At 57.5% G+C, this 19,225-nt stretch overlaps 1 protein-coding gene across 1 annotated transcript in view; it reads right to left on the bottom strand.

Moving 5' to 3' along the window:
• NPHP4 (nephrocystin 4) overlaps nt 1–19,225 on the bottom strand; it is a 94,204-nt gene that overhangs the window by 71,820 nt on the left and 3,159 nt on the right. Inside the window, exons 2-6 of the mRNA XM_039842036.1 lie at nt 16,403–16,575; nt 12,617–12,769; nt 5,150–5,322; nt 4,167–4,231; nt 1,552–1,707 (exon numbers count right to left, since the gene is read on the bottom strand). Coding sequence (XP_039697970.1) covers nt 1,552–1,707; nt 4,167–4,231; nt 5,150–5,322; nt 12,617–12,769; nt 16,403–16,537 — 682 coding nt within the window. The 5' untranslated portion in view covers nt 16,538–16,575. The remainder of the gene's footprint in view (nt 1–1,551; nt 1,708–4,166; nt 4,232–5,149; nt 5,323–12,616; nt 12,770–16,402; nt 16,576–19,225) is intronic.

The following is a 19,225-nucleotide window of genomic DNA, read 5'->3' as shown; positions in this document are numbered from 1 at the left end:
TTCTGTCTAAACGCCCGGATCCCAGGTCAGAAAGACCGACGTAGGCTGACGTAAGGCAGGTGTGACCTCAGTCTTCACGTGGCACACCTCGCCACAGTGCATGCAAGGGGCAGGGGCAGGGGCCACGGGCCTTCACATTCGCAGTCCCCACCATGACCCTGAGGCCTCGCTCTGTCTCCCTGTGACTCCAGCCCCTCCTCTCTCACAGGAGGACACAGGTCAACTACAGAGGGTGATGAGACTTCCGACAGGGGCTCTGGGGCGATAAGCTCAGTGACCCAGATACGAGCTCCTATCCGTGAATTTACCTAAATGCCTCGTGCTGGGACACTGGAGAAACAGCGACCTCGTGGCAGTGCCAAGCCCCGCGGACCCGTGCCAGGAACGCGTGACAGCCACCGTCTGCACCCAGCATGGACCAGCACGACCGACACGGTCCCCGTGCTGGAGCGGAGCTCAGCCTCTTCGGGGCCTAAGCCAAACACTCGGCGACCCACACCCCTCCACTGGCTACACAACCACGCCAGACACACCACACCTGCTCCCGCTGGAGCGGGGCAGGGAGCCACGCCATCGAGACGAGAGGGCCTGGCGGCGCCCATGGGTGGCTGGGACAGTCCCTCCTCCAGACACCCAGACAAAAAGCCTCCAGAAGTACCCAGAAAGAGCACAGGGCCCAGGTCGTGCGGCCCATCTGCAGGACCCAGGAGCGGCATACACACACACGCACTCACACACACGCGAGCACGCACCCCTGCCGTGATGTCAGTTGTGAGGGGTTGACCCCACCCTCCACGGAGAAGCACCTTCTAAGACACACCAAGACGGAGCCCTGGACCTTTCCCACGAATTTCGGTTTCCAAAACTAACAGCCAAAGGGGGGCCCGGTGTGCACTGACGGACAGACGGATAAACGAAATGCGGCCCAGCCACACAGCGGATGTCACTCGGCCTCAAAGAGGATGGAGATTCGGACACGTGGACGAATCCTGCGGGTGGCGTGACCAGTGAAACGTGCCTGTCACAGAAGGACAAGTGCTGAGATCCCATGAGGGGCTGGAACAGCCACGGTCAGAGGAGAGAGGTGAAGGATGTGGCCAGGAGCGGGGGCGGTGCCATGGGGTTAGAGTTTAACGGGGACCCAGTGCCAGTGGGGAAGACGGAAGGGTCGGGGAGATGGACGGTGGTGACGCCTGAACTACAGTGTGAACGCGCCGAACGCCAGTGGCCGCAAAGCTAAAAAGCGGTGACGACGGCAAATCTGACACGGCACCTGTCGTACCACAGTTAAAACGACAGTGATCGAGCCGCCAGGCTGGTCCGCCATGGAGATCCAGCGACAGGACGTCCTGGCCATGGCCACAGACAGACCAACCACCTTCCCCCGAGAGCACGCCCCATGGGAAGAAGACAGAAGTGACCTGCGAGACACTGCTGGGGAAGGGACCTCAGCGCGATCGCCGCCGGCCCCGCCCCGCCCCGCAGCCCACGCCTGAGGGCTGACCGTGACCGGCCAACGCCCGGCGCGGGGAGAAGCGAAGCGGCCCTTACCCGTGTCTCCGTGAGCGGGGAGGAGGCCAGGCACGGGCTGCAGACCGGACACCAGGAGGTTCTCAGGCAGGAGGTGCAAGGCGGGCTCCAGGGCCGGATGCGGCCTCAGCGTGCACTGCAGGCTGCAGCTCTCGATGAGGGTCATGTGTTTGTTTTCTGGGGGAGAAAACGCCTTATGTGACAGCGGAAGCCAAAGACACTTTTGGCCAAATTAGTCAATAAATCGAGACTCTGAGACATAAACACCAGAAACAGGAAACATTTTTTTCTAGAGAAACATGGGAATTATTATGACTCTGTTAGTTCAGCCAAAAGGTGAAAAAAACATCGATCCTCAATAACTCTCAGAGATGCCCGCCTTTGATGCAGCATAACAACGTAAGTAACAACGACACAACATAACAACACCTCCAGCGCTCACCTCCTCGCCTCTCGGCTGTAATCGGGGCGCCGGAAGGCGCTCCGGCCAGAGGCCCGCCCCTCAGTCTCAGCACCTGCACCCATGGAGCCCCACCAAGCAGCAGGACCAGGCACTGGGGGGCCAGGGACTCCAAGACGGAGCCCAGGCCTCTAGGGCAGGGGGCGGGGGGTGTTCTTCTGGGCGACAGCTAAGACACAGGCCACACCCGTGACACGCAGGAGAACAGGATGTGCAGCCTGAGAAAGGTTCAGACGCGGCGCTGGGGAAGGGTAAGGTCTGGAGCAAGCGCCAGCTGGGAGGGGCTCGGCCACTCCGCGAGGGGAAGGTGGAGGGGACAGTCCCTGCACAGGGCCTGGGGCGCAGGAAGGGCGCGCCTCAGAATCACGGGCCCTGGGGTTGACAGGGACCGCAGACGTGTCCTCTACACACCCCACCAAGGGGCCGGTCCTGCCTGGGCTTGATTTCCTCGGCCGAGAGGGCCTGGGCACCCGAGGCACGGGGCGCAGCTTCGCGAGAGCTAACCGTGACCTTCCTCAGGGACAGCCGTCAGCGGGAGCTGTGCTGTTAAAGCCTCGCCACACCAAACGTGGGACCCGCCTACTTTAAAATGTGAAATGCCCTGAAAGGCACTTCCCACGTGGCTGGCTTCAGAGCGAGCTGGCAGGACCTCTGTGGACGGCACGCAGGAGTGTGGCAGAACCGTGGCTGCGCGGCCCAGGGACCCGACAATCCCACTCCCGGGAACTCAACCGAGATTCGCTCCTGCACCTGCAAAAGACAGCTGTCCGGGGCAGCGAGGCTTGCAAGCCTTTGTTCTCACAGAAACACCCAAGCACCCACCGGGGGGGCTGAGGCGCACACACGGCGGGTCCACCAGACGCCACGTGGCTGAGAAACGGTGAGGGGCTTTCGATGCACTGACACGAACCTTCTCCAGGATGAGTCGTCACGGGGATAGAGGACGTCTGGGACAAGTAAAAGTGGGGCGAAAATGGGACAAGACGTCCACATTCGTGTCTGTACCCATCGAAACACCCTGGAAGGACCAGCGGGACGTCAGAGAAAGGTCTCCGCTCCTGGGCTGCAGGTGAGGGTGGGGAGCGGAGAAAAGGGGACCCCGCTGAGCCTTTTTATACTTCTCTACGCTTTGTGTATTCCGAACCACGTGAACACAGCACCCAACAGAAACACCTGTAAAGCTATGGCACCGCCGACCGAGGACACGAGCTCCTGGCCCCATGGCTGGTCCCCAGCAGGCACTCCCCCAGCACCCAAGAATCAGGCGTGAGCACACGTGGTGGCCCCACGCGCTGGTAAAGGGTCCTGATCCCAAGGGGCCCTCAGGAGAGAAAATGCTGACAAAGTAATGACGAAGGGCAACTGAAAACCTAAAAGCCCATCTTTATCAATAAAAGTGAGTCTGACTGATGGCTCCTCTATCGAAATTCAGCAAGGGGTAGAGAGGACGGGTTGGTTTGACTTTTCAACATAGACCATGTGGCAAATACACAATTCCCGTCAGAATTCAGGCAGCATCCGGAGGAGATGGCAGCCACCGTCCCAAACAGACTCGCCTCCAACCACCTGGCCCAGCCACGCCCCCCACGAGCCCCCCACGCTGGTCTCCGCCAGCCCCTCCCCTGCTTCCGCCAGCTGCCCCTCCTGTCCATCCCCCACTCGGCTGCGGCCAGCGTGGATGCACGTCCCTCTTGGCTGGCATCCCCCTGACGGGCACCCCGGCTGCTGAGGCGGGCACCCCGGCCCCTGGGCCTGTGGGAGAAGGGAGGCAGCACTGCCACGAGGTGGCGATGTCCCCGCAGGTCATTCTGCGGTGAGGCACAGCGGGAAGGCACAGCGGCCAGTGATGGACAGCCACTACATCATCCCGTGGGTGAAGCTATCACCCTCGAGGCAAGGAGGCCACCGCCCTCCCACCAGGCGGCTGCCACGGGGCAGCGCCCCTCCCGTGGTCAGCCACACGGGGCAGCACCCTCCTGTCGGGCCAGTGAGTTTCAGTCCCTCAAGTTATGCCAAAAACCCAAGCCCGTAATACATTTTGCCAAGTCTATTAAATAAATGAGCTGAGCTGGTAATGTACACTGAGAAGGACACAAGGCAGGAGTACGGGGGACAGAGCTCGGGAAAGGCGCCAGGTGTGCGGTGGCACCGAGGACGGCCGAGCACCGTCTCTTACGTTCGACGGGGTCCTGGAGCAGCGGGTGCAGCAGCGCTCGGGGGGTGCCGTGGTACAGCCTCAGCCTGCAAAACAAGAAGCGGGGAACGCCCGTCAGCCCGGGCACCTTGGTCAGTAAACGCCAGCCCCTCCTCTGACAGGAAAGCGTGGGCCACGCCCTGTCACAGCTCCTGGCGCTTTCTGAACTCAGTCACGTCCTCTGCGGAGACAGACCGCTGGGGAGCCTCAGCTCCTCACACGCCCAGCGCTCTCGGCCCGGCGCCTCCCGCATGCCAACAGCACGTCCTAATGCAGCCGGAGAACCCAGGCCAAGAAGCAAGGCCAGGAGACTAAATCTAGAACGCTCTCAAGTACCCCAAAGAAGACAATGTTGGAGCAATTTCCACGGTCGTGTGCCTAGGGCAGTGGTTCTCCATCAGGAATGACTCAGTAGGATCTGGAGCCATTTTCTGCTGTCGCTATGGAAATGCCGCCACCAGCATCCAGTGGGTGGAGGCCAGGCGTGTTGCTAGAGAGCCACGCTCACAGGACAGCCCCCGCCACAGAGACCCGCCTGGCCCAAATCCTCAGTGGCACCAAGGCTGAGAAGGACTGCTCCAGAGTGACTACCCGGGCTGAAACGGTCACACCCGCCTTGTCCACCTTGTGTGCCCAGCTCCCAAACAGAGCCTGGCTCACAGCAGACGCCCAACCTACATCTGCTGAATGCAGGAGCAGGACGTTAGCCACAGCCATCTTACGGCAAACCGTGCACCACGGCCAACGCCGGTCCCGCTCCAGCCCGAAGAACCATTCCTCTCGGCTTACAGCGAAAAGTAAGCCAACCCAATTACAACCTGAACCAAAAATCCCCCCCGGTTTACTGTTACAAACAACATAAGCGGACAGACTGAAAGTTTTCTATTATGGCCAAGGGATGAGCGGTTAAATCCACGCAGAAAAATGCTAGCAAAGCCCGAGGATGGAGAGACGCGGGCAGGTACCGCTTGTCCTGGGAGGCGGAGCGGGGTGATTCCGGTTTGCTGCTGAAGATCCGGAGGATGCCAAAGCCACACGACAAGGTCTGGAGGGTGCCGTCCCGCCTCCTGCCCTCGGCGACCACTTCCACCACGGCCACGACGTTGGGGTGGTTTAAGGACGTGTGAAAGTACAAGGGCTGCAGGACAGAAACCAGAAGTTCTGTGACAGGCTGGACACTCCCATCGCGCCGAGCAGGGAGCGAGGGTGAATGGAGCCGCGTGCCCCCTGCTCCCCCGGGCCATCGCCACGGAAACACCAACGTGCCCGCGTGGAGAACGCGAGCCTCCCAGGGCGCCAGAGAAGACGACGGGCACGGTCACAGCGTCTCGTCCCAGAGCGCCTAACCCCCAGGACATCAGACCGTTTGCTGCTGCTCTAGGAACTTTCCAGCCACAGAAAACGCCAACAGACGGCGGGCCCTCTGGAGAAGGCGGCGGCAGGGAGACCATGCACCCGCCCGCCCGCCAGGCGGGACGCTGGCTGAATGAGACCCAGACAGGCCAAGGCCACTGCGAGCACACAGCTGTCGAGCCATTTTACGTAGCACTCGCTGTACAAAACATCAGCCGCGACCTGCCATCACCTACTCTGACCCGTTTTCCGTGGCTGTTAAGAAGCTGCATCTGCACTAACTGCTTAGGCAAGATCCTTGCCCTTGTTAAGGTGCTGGTAATTATCCCCAGTTCTGAGCCCAACTAACATTTTTTTATGACAAAAATTACGTCGAGATCATTTTCCTACAAGATTTTTTGGGACCCAAGCCAAGCAGATGATAGTCAAACTGCTCTTGAAAGCTTTCCCATTCCCTAACATGCAAACGGCAGCCCTCTGCTCCCCGCGGGGGAGGAAGCCCGATCCATCTCGCGGGAAGGAAGGCACCTTCTCTGCTGCCGTCCTAGCGCATGAGACCCAATGCAGCTGTTTTTATGTAAAACCAGTAAACGTCATAGACACAGAGGAAAAGGACTGAGGATCTGACTGGCTCTGTGAATCGACAGGGACCACGTGTCCACAGGCGCTCAGCTGGGGCTCTGGACCCGGAGTGGTCCCCGGAACCCAGTCCGTGCCAGAGGCAAAGGCCAGCTGTAGGGTCACCAGCTGAGCACAAAGACCACCCCCACCCCCATCCCACCTCCCACCCCCCGCCAAGGCAGAAAGAGGTACAGCAGGGCCAGGTGGGGCTGCTGCCAGGGGATTTAAACTCGGAATAATCCCCTTAACAATCATTACCATGGTGTCACCGAGAAAACATTTACCATAATCACAAACTGTCCGCCCAGGATAACGGAGAGACACATTAAAACATCAGCCTTGAGATATAAATCGTTATTCTATTATCTTTTATTGCGAAATGATGAAATAATGACCACTTACGGCTGACAGGCGGTTGGAGCAAGGGAGAATTATGTTTGTTTCCAAGACTCGAGAAGAGCTTAAAAGCGCCCCGTACAGTCGAGTTTGTCGCTGTCACGCCTCTTATAGCTGTACCTGCACACTCCGTGTTTATGGACACTTGCCACCTTCCTTCCAGAAGTCAAACGCACCTTTGAAACTGATGCGAAGCCACGAGAGCCGCTCAGTTTGGAAGTCACCCTCGAAGAGCTCCGCCTGCAGGCGGCGGGGCCCGCGGCTCTGGCATGTCCCAAGTACAATTGATGGCTCTTGCCTCTCCCTTGCGTTTACCACTGGAAACAACTATTCTGAGACAAAACAAGCACAGCAGAGCCCATCGGTGTTTGTCCCCAGAGACTCCACTCTGAGGGTCGGCCACTGGAAGTGCAGCATCTGGAGCGGGGACAGCATATGGAGGTCGGATGGCTGTCCCTGTGTCGCCCTGACCAGCAGGATGCATGCTCTTTCCCAGTCATCACTTCCTGACCTTCCGGGCTGGGAAGAGCGCCGTGAAAACACCACACGACTCGGCAGCGTCCATCCTCTGTCACCTGCCGAGTGTCCCCAGGTGGCTCACCTGGTCCCCAGGCGCCATTCTCACCTTACAGCACACGCATGGGCTCGGCCAGACATCCACAGCGCTCAGCTGAACGAAACCTGCAAACAAGCCCTTCAGCCTAAGGACGGCTAATTAAGGCCACGAGGCTTGCTTTGAGGAAAGCCTTCCATCCACCGAAACGGCAAGATCAGAAGTTTGAGTGAAGCCCATCAAATCAGCGGCAAGAGGAGGCCACTTGAGAGGAGAGTGGGGCTCTCGCTCACCCCACATCCCCTCGCTCATCTGCACCGGGTGAGTTTCCGCCCTGACAGGATCAACAGATTAACGCGTCATTGAGACGCCCCCGTCTTAGTGCCTTCATCTTCAAAACACGGACACCGTTGGCTGCAGGGCCAAGTTCCCATTCTTCACCCACATGACAGAAATGAAATTGGGCCTCTGACAGTGTGCCTCCATGAAGAGGCTTCAGCCACACACTGCCAACAGCACTGTCACTGGACCTCCCCCAAGTGACATGTAGCTCTTCAGTCCCAAGCAGAAGACAAGGCCAGGGAAGAGAGGAGCAGAAGCTAAACTGGCACTTTCTGAAGAATTTTTTTAAAATAAACTTTTAACAGAATATCTTCAGGAAAGCAAATATCTCACAAATGCTTCCTGCCACCTCTGTCTGCCAGCTCAACTTGCCACCTGAGGCTCAGAGGTATTTCTTGGATACGAGGCTCCAAGCACGGTGAACCCCATGAAGCAAAACTGTCCTCTGGGGAATGCGAGATCTGACTCCAAAGTCAGAAGCTTCCATGCATCCGGGAGCCCACCCTGATCCACGCAAACAGCATGGCCATCCTCCCTGACCCATGCGAATAACAGCCACCCCCCCCGACCATGTATGAACAGCACATTACCCCTGACCCTTGCTTGAACAGCCGTGACCACAGAACAGCCCCACCGAGACTGTCCAGCCCGAATGTCAGTGCGACAAGGCTGAGAAGGACTGCCCTAGAGTGACAATGTAAACATCAACCTGGGCTGAAACAGTCACATCCACCTTGTCCACCCCGTCCAGCTCACCAACAGAGCCTGGCCCGGCCAACACTCAACCTACATCTGCTGAATGAACACCTCCTGCTCACTGGGTGCCTGTTTGGGACAAACATGCTATTTGATACTCACGTGACCCTTATGAGATGCACACTCTTGTTCCTCCTGCACAGATGCGTGAATTTGGAGTCAGGAGTTTAAATATGTCGCCTGAAATCTCACAGGAATAAGTGACAGAGCAGGACATTAGCCCATATCCATCTTATATCAAATCCTACACCTAAGGCCAATGCCAGTCCTGCTCCGGCCCAAAGAACAGCTCCTCAGCTCACTCAGAAAAGTAAGCAAGCAAGCCCAATTACGACCTGAACCAAAAATGTCCCCCGGTTTACTGCCATGAACACATGACGACACATAACTGACAGATTTAAAGCTTTCCATTGTCCCCAAATGGTAGGCAGTGAAATCAACACACTGCTAAGTCCCAGCACAGGACGCATCATGGAGAAAGTGTTTCTCCTTCTAGAAACCATTTCTATCAAGCCCTGTTTCTGGCTCCCGCTGAGCTGGAGAGGAAAGAGGCCCCTGCGCGAGGGACACAGCCGAGCGGACGACTCTGGCCTTCGCGTGACCAACCCCCGGCTGCGCAAGGCCGTGAGAGGCAGCGTGCCCTAGGGGCTGAGGCCAGGGCTGCTGGCGGCATCTGGCGGGCTCCCCGGAGTCCACCGTGTTCCGTTGTGACTAAGGGACATCACAGTGCTCTCCCTGACACGGAAGGACATGCGAGTCAGCTGTGGGAAGTAGAAGCGACCCAGTTACCTGTGACCCGCCTGCCCGTCACCCAGCAACACCCGGGCTGGGGGAGCCCCGGAGGACTGAGCCCGGTCTGGTCCTGGTCATCTGCACAGAGCCGCCAGGACCCCCCACTCCATCTCAGGGAAAACGAGCCTGTCCCCAGAAGCCTGAGCGCACTCAGCTAAAGAGAGAACTTACAGGAAATCATGTCCATCTCTGGAAGAAAATAGAGAAGCTGCACGGGGCTTTGGCCTCCCAGATTGTGTTTAAAGGATCCTTTTTGAGAGGCCGGATGAACTGGCCCGCCAGGCGGGAGGGAAAGGCAGTCCCTGTCCACCAGCGAAGGTCTGGCTCTGAGCCAAGAGGCCCAGGCCGGTCAGCAGGGCGCCACCCGCAGGCCAGGGGTCTGAGGCCTGGGACTGTGAGCCTGGGCCGGGCCCCATCTCTGACAGAAACACCCCCGGCTCGGGTTCAAGGCAAGACTTCGTTTTTCAAAGACTTTCCTCGGGACCTAGGTTGCAAAGTAATGAAACAGCATCTTCTTTCAGGGCTGCAGACGACACTACAACTCGATAAAAACCCAAGCACACGAGGATGATTCATTAAGCCCCGTTTAGCTGGACAGACAAACAGAATCTGAACGAGGCGCCCCGCTGCTGGCAGCGGCGACCTGAAACCAGACCACCCCCGAGCCACCGCCGATCAGTAAAGCCCGGAAAACACGGGTGATTCGTCAAAGGGAAAGAGAAAGAGGTCACCACCCAACTCCAAAGAGGGCAAACCGTACTATGTCCGTCTCCGACGGTGTGTGGCAGGGCCACCCTCAGCCTGACGAGCCGCAAGCAGACCCTCCTGCCTGTGGGCGCCACCAGGGAGAGCTCCACAGTGCGACGCTCGCACGCGTGCAGACACGTGCACACGTGACACCACCCGGCGACGGGGAACTCTCTTGAGCTAACTGAACTTGGACAAAACCTACTTTTCTGTGTTTGGACATCGATGAAACACGGGAAGGGTGGGGCGTGGAAGATGCTGCCCAGGGCTCCGGCCTCATTCCCGGGCCGCCAGTGGCCTCTGCTGCTGGCTGAGGGCATAGCAGCTGGGAACGCCGCTTCCCTGAGAGTCCGCTCCGCCCGCCTCCCAGCCAGAAAGGCCCTGTGCACCCCACACTGCCCTGGCTGCATCCTCCCCTTCAGCAACCCCAAGACTGCAGGGCGTAAGGACTGTGGTCCTCTCTGACCCAATGTCCCGTCCTCACATCCAGCACCACAGGAGCCAAAGGGCAGAATGGCCGAGGCTGGCCGCAGAGGTGCTCAGCCCCCAGGCTCGGAACACGGACCGCGTCTCGGTTCTCCCAACTCGGACCTGTGCATGGCAGGGCCCCCCGCACGGCTTCGAGGGCAGAGGGACAACAGATGACAACAGAAGCTTCCTCCCGGACACGATGCCAAGCCCTGGACAGTCCAGGAGGAGCGTCAGTCTGCAGGCCGTTCCTTCAGGGTGGACAGCAGACCCTCCACTCAGAGCCTGTCGGGTCATGACTGCCTCCGCTACAAGGACGAGGACAGGTCCCAAGCACCCTAAGGTGAAGGACATGGAGAAGGGGCCTCATCTCGGAACCTCAGTGATGGCAGAGCATTCCTGTCCTGATTGCAGAGCTCAGTCCATCCCATGACACTTCCAAATGGACACCGCAAGCACCTCTGACATGCACGTTAAAAGGTGACCCCAGAACCGCCGCTGGGGACAGAGCCCAGGCGTGGCGCCAGCCATCCCAGGCCCGACTGCTTGTGCCGCATGCATGGCCTCGTGACCCGCTGGCTCACTCTTTAAGGGGGACATAATACCAACCTCCAGAGGAGAATGCTGGGGACAAAATGACAAACGTGCTTGTGAGCTAACACCCGGTCTACAGTAACTCCCCGGGAAGGATGGCTAAGTCACCACCTTCATCATTCATGTCACGGTACCAAGCTGCCTTGGGCCCGACCGCACACACGAGAGAGAGATCCGAACAGCAGGCCCTAGGAGGCCTGCCCCAGGGGCAGCGGAGGCCATGCGCAGGCCGGGCTGCCGGCGACCCCAGGGCCATGGCCGCTTCTGTCAGTGGAGTGAAGGTGAGCACGCCCCGAGCAGCACAGCACCGGGAGGGCTTGGCCGGTCACACACGCGACTTGCAGCACATGACCCTTCTCTCCGACTCGGCTGACCAGACGGATCCTTAAGGGACCTGTATGAGGCATCTGCACAAACTGTGTGACCACTTTAACATCAGACACATTTTCAGTCACCAGGACACACACTTCCCCATGGCTTTATTTAACCTTCTCGATCTCTGGGGACTTCTGGGGGCTTCATCCCCATCCTGTGTCTCCTGCCCTGTTAAGTCAGGGCACCGACAGCATCAACCCATGCCCGCCAGAAAGCCCCAACTCTGGGAGGTGGCCGATGCAGAGAGCAGCACGTGCTCAGCCAGCCCCCTGCGGCTTCGTGTCTGGGCCAGGACAGTCCCCAGCAAGAAGGGGGCACCTCGGGCTGGGGTTATGCAGAGACGTCTCCAAGGATGACTAGGGTCATCACCACCTCCGTACTCACTGTGCGAACTGTCACAGCGGGCTTCTGTGGCCTCACTCTGCACGCACGAGAAAGATCTCATCGACAGGCAGCGGTCTCTCCGTACCTGGGACCAGCACCCACATGGCTCCAACCACGCGGACCCACTGCGTCCAGAAGCCCCCGCACCCCCGGGCTCCTGCCCCCACAGCGCCCGCCCTCACCCCGCCTCCCACCTGCGCACACGCGCACCTCCCGCAGGGCCCGGCGCAGACGCTGGCTCCACCCCGGCCTCCCTCGGCACCCTCCCAAAGCCAGTCTCCCGTCCTCCTCTGGGGCCACAGCACACCGGTCCCCTCCCGAGAACCTATCACCTCTGCGATTACTCTGTGACCTGCTTTTGAGTGTCACCCCCAAGTCCCATACCGTGAGTGCCGTGCCCGCCTCGTCCACCGCCGGCACCGGGGGCCCGACAGGCACTGGCAGAGGGCAGGCCCTGACTAAGTGTGGTGGACCCGGTGTGGCAAGACATGGGTGGGAAACGCTCAGGGTGGCCGGGCACAGAGCTCGTGGGCCAAGTCACGCCATCAGCCAACGTCAGCGCGACCGCCCCGTCTGGAGGCGGAAGGCATGGGTCTGAGTCCAGGCCCTGCCACCTGCTGCCTGGGCGGGTCACTTCTAAGTCTCAATTTGCTCATCTTAAAAGAAATAAACTAAAAGGAATGAAAAGGGAGGAGGAGGAGGACGCGGAAGGGGAGGAGAGGGGAGGGGAGCGGAAGGAAAAATGGGCGATCGAATGAGATCAGCAGTTTCCTGACTTTGCTCTAAGCACCTGAGGTTCCTTGACAGTGACCAGAGCCCAAGCGCCCCATCCCCGCCCATGCTGCAAGCGCAGTCACAGCTAAGACACCCGGCTGCCCCACAGGATTCTGTTTGGAAGTGGGGTGCCCGCCCTAAGACCAGCTTGGCAACGGCCAGCGCTGCTGCCCGGCGGTGTCCCGGGGGTCTGAGCTGCGCTGGTCGTGTCCCCAGGGCAGGGTGCACCCTGCACGCCCCAGGGCCCCTCACACCTGCCCTCTGCCACCGGGCCCACCTCATTAAAGACGATCCTGGATGCCGGCCTCGACGGTGGCTCTACGGGCCTCGCCGTGGTCCTCCACGTCTTCCCGAAGAAGTGTCGGTAGGTGACATCAAAGAGAGACACGCGAAGATGGCACCCCACCTCCGACAGCACCTCCAGCACTCCCTAGGAGACAAAGGGATCGGCCTGAAGGGTTCCCAGTGGCCCGAACCATCCCCCAGGGGCCAACGACCATCCTGGTAGAACAAGCCATGCAGCCCCCCGATCCCTTCCTATCCATTTCCTTTCCAGGAGCTCCCTCTCAGGACACTGAAGCCACCCCCAGCACTGACCCGCCAGAGCCAAGGAGACACAGAGGCCCAGGCTGCAGAGACAGATGCATCTGATAGCACATGGAGCCAATAGAGAAGTCCAGGTGACATCACATGAGACCCTGGATCAAGCCACACCTGAAGCTTATGCGAACTGCGGGCTTGTTTGTCATGTGAGTTAACACATCACCTCTACCTTAAGCTACTTTGGATGGGTTTTTTCATGACATACAACCAAATACATCCTTCTGCTATAACCACAAACTCTAATAAATCTTCGACTCGCCAGAATTATTTCGGGGTGGTAGCAGCAAAGGAGAAGCTGATCTCTGAGCACCGAGAAGTCAGGTCTACACACCTGGCAGAGCAACAAGACATCGCGGAGAAGCCGCTGGGCTCCGCAGAGGGCCTGGGACTGCTCCACTGGCAACGGACTTACTAGCACGGAAGTTTTCACAATACCCCGATCACCCCTGAGCTGTCCGTACGACGCCTTTTCAAGAACCAACTTCTAGCTTTGCTGATTCTCTGTATTATTTGCCCTTTATTAATGTCCGCCCATATATTTACCACTTCCTTCTTCTATTTTCTCTGAGTCTCTTTCGTTCTTTTCCTCTAGAGTCTTAAGGAGGAAGCAGAGGTATAAAAAAGATTTTATACCTTTTTTCTTTTCAGTTACAGTCACATAAAGTTAAAAGTTTCCCTCAAAGGACTTCGATAGCTGTGCCCCACAAACTGGTATGTTCTTCCTTCACTCAGATTATCTTACAGTTTCTCTATGAATTTTTTTGGACCCGTGGGTTAGTTAGCAGTGTGTTAATTTTGTACTATTCGAAAATTTTCTATCTTATCATATTGACTGCTAATTTAATAACGCATTAGTCAGTGAACATACTCTTTATAATTTCAACCCTTTTAAATTTGAGACTTATTTTCGCGGCCCAGCATATGGTCTATCTCAGTGAATATTCCACGTGCACTTGAGAAGCCGGTGTGTTCTATTTGTTGGGTGGAGTGTTTTAGAGATGAAAGTTAGGTCCAGGAGCTTGATGGAGGTGTTCAGATCTCCCGAGTCCTTGGGGTATTTTTGGTCTATTCGTTCTGTCAAGTACTAAGAGAAGAGAGTTAAAAACCTCCAGTTACGAGGGTGATCTGAGAGTAGGTCCCTGTAAGTCTACACGAATTTGTTTCACGTGTGATTGGGTGCTGTGCACACGAAAGTCATCACAGCAGGCCTGACGGTTACACACTGAAAGGCTGGCACACGAGGCTGGCACACGAGGCTGGCCTTTGGCACACAGACTTCGGAGGTTCCCACCACCTGACGGACAAGCGAGGCTCACTGCACTGGCCTGTGTGTACAGAGGGCTATGCCACGTGCCGGCCTCCCACTGGGAACCTGGAATGCGGGTATGTGCAAGGCTGTGGGTGCCTACGTGACCGATCCCCAAAATACCCGAGCTTTTCTTTTTTAGAGACCCTACGTGCTGCGTCTCTAAGGAGCTTCCTTGGCTGGCACCATTTCCCACATGCTGTCACACTCGTTACTGGGGATGCGGTGCGTCCCATGGAACCCCACTGGCAGGGGGCCCTTGAAGCTTGTGCCCATCTCCTCCGGACGTCCCCCGAGGCCTTTCCCGCGGCTGACTTGCCCTGTGCCCTTTTGCTGTGATGAGTCGTCCCTGGGAAGCTGACTATACACTGGGTCACACTGCGTCCGCCCAGAACATCGCCAAACCTGAGGGTGGTCCCAGGGACCCCGACACAGCCACGTACACATCTAGGGCTGTCACATCTCCCAGATTAGTGTCATCATCAAGACGAGCGCCTTTATCTCTGGGAACACCCTTCGCCTTGAAGTCTACCCTGCGTAGCGTCGGCCGGGCCTCAGAGCCGCCTCGGGCCTGGTGCTCACACGCTTTCCTTTGTCCACCCTGTCGCTGTAAAGTTTACACCTTTACGTTTAAAGTGTGCTTTTACAAACGACCCATAATCGGGTCTCAAATACCTTTTAACGTGACTTTGGATGAGGAATGACACTTGTAGGAATTAGTCTACAGACGCGTGTGTGTGAAAATGGGACGTAAATGAAGTTACTCAGGGCAGCAGTGCCTGTGACAGCAAGTGGCTGGAAAAGGCCCGAGGGCTCATCAGCAAGGAGGGCCTGGGCAGAGACGGCGGCTACCCATGCAAAGTTAACTCCACGCCGCCTTAAGAAAGAATGAGAAACTCTTCCCGTAACACATGCACAACCTAAAACACACATCAAGAATATTTATAAAGCAAGATAATACAGGTATATTTACTTGTATTTGCTTAGAATTTCTGGAAAGTTGTACAAAAATCAGGCAACACTGGCTATATTCTAGGGTGGGACACTGGGTGTCTCGGGGACTCTCTGGGATGATACACTGCCCTGTGTGCCTTTGTGAATTTCGAACTATGGGGATTACTTTTTCAAAACTACATAAAACAAAATGGGAAAATATAAAATTTCCTTCATAAATTTCCCTAGGGACAAGGAGACTGCTCTCCACTATCTTGTGAGCTCGTGGAAGGCCGGGGCCACTGGTGCCAGTCCATCCAGGTGGAGTCCCAACCGGCCAGCCAGAGCCCGGTCACCCTGGGCAACGGCTTCACTTTTCTGCTTCTGCTTCCCCCTCTGTGAAACGGGGTGATGACGGTACCCACCTTACAGTGCTGTTGTGAGGATGAGGTGAATTGGTACAAGTCACATGCCAAGAGAGGCGCTGTAAAAGCAGGAGCCACCGCAGGACCCAATGCGGTGGCACGCACAGCAGGTGCTGTCACGGGCGCGGCACTGAGCCGTGGGATGCGAGTGACTTAACGGCAGCACGGTCTCCACGGCCCCCGCGCCCCGAGCACTGCGGGCCTGGAGAGTCGCTCTAGCAGCCGCAGAGGCCAGTCCTGCCCGGCCAGACCCTCTAGGTGGCTACACGTTCGCAGCAGCAGGCCTGGCCCTTCCTGTGCACGCCCACGGGCCACGCTTCCTGAGGACACTCGACCACGTGGGGTTCTGTGGGCAGCCGAAGGCCACAGATGGACAGAGCCAGGGCCCGAGCGTGCCGAAGACTGTGGTATGTCCAAGCACAGGCCTTCCGCCAGGCTGTCCAGGGCTCTGCCCCTGCAGCTCTAACTGCCAGGCCGAAAGCAGATGGCGCTCGGCCACGCTCAAGGCCACTTCCTGCCAGCAACCCGGCTCAGAAATAACCCAGGAAATCGGATTACCTGGGCTCTGCAGCTGCCCCACTGCGGGCAGAGAGAATCCTTCACCCAGTGTCAAAAGTGCTGACCAGGTCGCTGAGTCATGTGTTCTCTGCTGACGGGACACTTTGCCTCCAAACACGGCCAAGGCCCAAGGGAATGGGTACAGCAGTGAGACTCAAATCAATGAGGGAAAACCAATAACCTCTCAGATGGGCGCGGTGACAATGCGCGTCTGACAATAAATAACAAACGTCTTTACCTGCTTGCTCAGTGGCCCATCGAGCCACTTCAGGACACACTGGAACGCCATCGACTCCCTTCCAGGCCGGCGTGCTCTCTGTGGGTGTGGAGGCACCAGCACGTTCTGCTCGAAAACCCTGTGCCAGTCATGCATGCTGCCGCTCTGAGCGTCACTTGGGCCTCTAGGGTCACCTGCACCATTCGTGTTCAAATAAGTAAGAGCTGTAAGTGCTCGAGCAATTCTGAGTTTTCCACCTCCCGCTGAATCCCAGAGGAACCACCATCCCGAAACCCGCACTGCGATGCCACGCTGCAGACTCCAGAGCTGCAGACTGGCGCCCACGCCGCCTTCCCCGGGCAAACGTGCCCCTCTGCCATGCGCCGGCCAGAGCGCCACTACCCTGGCCTCGGCGCCCGGCTGCTTGGTACAGCTGTGGAGGTCGAGCACTGCACAAGAGCAGCAGGCCCTGGGGACTAGGGCTGTCTTAGAAGGGACTGGGGAGCATGACCCGGTCAAAGCCACTGAGCTTCTGCTGATTCTGCTGAGGGAAATACTCTTTTCTGCAGGCCTTGGAGGCCATCAGCCTAAAGCTGACAGAGGCCACGAAGGGAGCACCCACCTTGAGACACACATGAAAAGCAGGCAAAACAAAAACCAGCGGGTCCGCATGTCATCAAATGGACCCTAAAGCCAGTCGCCCACGAAGGCTCGGCTACATGAAATGTCTCCTGTTGCTAAAGCCAGGGACAGGTTCTGAGCGTGACAGGCTTCTTGGAGACCTGGCTCACTGGGGATGTTGTCTGCCTCCCAGCCAGGCAGGAATCTAAACCTTCTCGAGGCTTCCTTCAGCTAACACAGAATCTTAAACTCTTGGCTTTGGTAAGAGGCCAAATTCTGTCCATGAAAATGACAAGCAAGGAGAATCCTAAGGCAGCAGTTCCCTACATGTGGTCCCCAAACCCAAGGGTCCCTGGGGTGTTCAAGGGCTCCGCAAGGTCAAAGCTATCGTCACCACATCCAGATGAAATCTGCCTTTTTCATCGTGTTGACACTGGCGCCCATGGAGCGAAGGCAGCAGTGGGCGGAGCTGTGGGGGCCTCGGCACGCCCCGAGGCCACGGCACCAGGCCCTGCTGGCCATCCTGTGTCCCTTACCGCTCACAGCAAAAAATGCATCGCTCACAGCAAAAAAATGCATCGGCTTCATTTAAGAATGTCCTTGGCGAAACTGTGAAAACTATGAATTTTACTACACGTTGACCCTTGAGTATGGGCATTTTCAACATCCTGTGATGAAATGGGAAATGCCAAAAATAAAAAATCTGCTGGGAAACGAAGGGCGGCGGCCTCTCGGGCCGGGCAAGCCCGCTGCGGGCGGGAACTCGCACAGAACCAGCTGCTTCGGTCCTGCGGCCACACCATTTTCACCGAAGAGAACGGCTGGGAAACAGAACATGCTCATTCGGACTCGTGCTTGGCAGACACCTCTCCAACGTGAACAAAATGAGCCTGTCACTTCAAGAAAGACGTGTAATAAAAATTGAGCTTTCAGGCAAAAATCAGAATTGGGAAACTGGACCCTCCGGTGTGAGCCTGACAGCTTCATACTTCCCAGACTTCCCCGAAGACAGGGGTAGTGCCGGCCACGAAAGCGAGCTTTGGAAACTGTGATTACACGTGTCAAGATCTGGAAGATCTGATAACTCGGAAGCAGTATTTTCCAAGAGAACGACGCGTAATGATACAAGCTCCACGAGAGGAAAAGATTCATCCAAAACGCGAGACAGACCAAAGGGCTTAAACGTAACAGAGCATGAAAAGCTCACTGGTAGGGTGTCTCCCAACACCGCATTTGTGTCACTGGTACACGTGATTAATGCTGAGGACCTTGGAGTGGGAGATTATCCTGCATTAGCCCTATGGGCCGGATGCAGTCAGAAGGGTCCTTACAAGAGAGGCAGGAGGGGCCAGAGACAAGGCCAGGTGACGGCAGAAGCAGGGAGAGATGGGAAGATGAAGGGGCCACCAGCCAATGATGCAGGTGGCCTCTAGAAGATGAAAAATGCAGAGAAATGGATTATCCCCTAGAGCCTCCAGAAGGAACCAGCCCTGCCCACACCGTGACCCTGGCCCCCGGACCTGGAAGAGAATAAATTTGGGTTAAGCCACCCGGTTTGTGGTAATTTATTACGGAAGCCATAGAACTCACACAGGTGTCCACACCTGTAAGCAGAAGAGACCTGAGGCCTGGCGGGAGAGCTGCCTGCCCAGGAGGGCTTCTGGGAGGCTCCAGGGTCCGGCCGGAGCCCACACAGCCCACGTGCTTCCCTGGTCATGGCACTTGCCCCCGGTCCCATACTCAGCTGCTCGCTGGCCAACTGCTCAGGGAAGGGAGCCTGCACTCGAGTCCTTGGTGCCTGGCTCTCCATCGGAACTCAATGATATGCACAAAAGCAACGGAAGTTTCCATGAAGTTGAAACCCGAGCTTTTTTTTATTTTTTATTTTCAGGGAAATGTTTTCCTGTTGACTTTTCTTATGAAATCGGGACGCCCGTTCACACAAAGCGAGTGCAGCAAGGACCGAGGGGCATCCACACCAGGGGTCTTTCCAGCCCCGGGCACTGCCTGGCCCACGCTTCCCAGCACCAGGGCTGCGCCTCCCTCCTGGGCCGCACTGGACTTGGCTCCCAAGCCCAACTCCTGACCCAGCACCTGCCTCCCCCTCCCCAGGCGACTGTGGGACCCCACGCCACACTGGGCCAGTAGGCGCTGCTGAATAAGGCTCCTAGTCCACCCTCCCAGGAGGAACAAGGCAATGGCCTCTGGCTGTACCAGTCGGAC

Source organism: Pteropus medius, unplaced genomic scaffold (genome assembly GCF_902729225.1).
Source record: "Pteropus medius unplaced genomic scaffold, Ma_sr-lr_union100, whole genome shotgun sequence".
Classification (NCBI taxonomy): Eukaryota; Metazoa; Chordata; class Mammalia; order Chiroptera; family Pteropodidae; genus Pteropus; species Pteropus medius.
The sequence above is the reverse complement of the archived record's forward strand: the minus strand, read 5'-3'. Positions and strand labels throughout refer to the sequence as shown.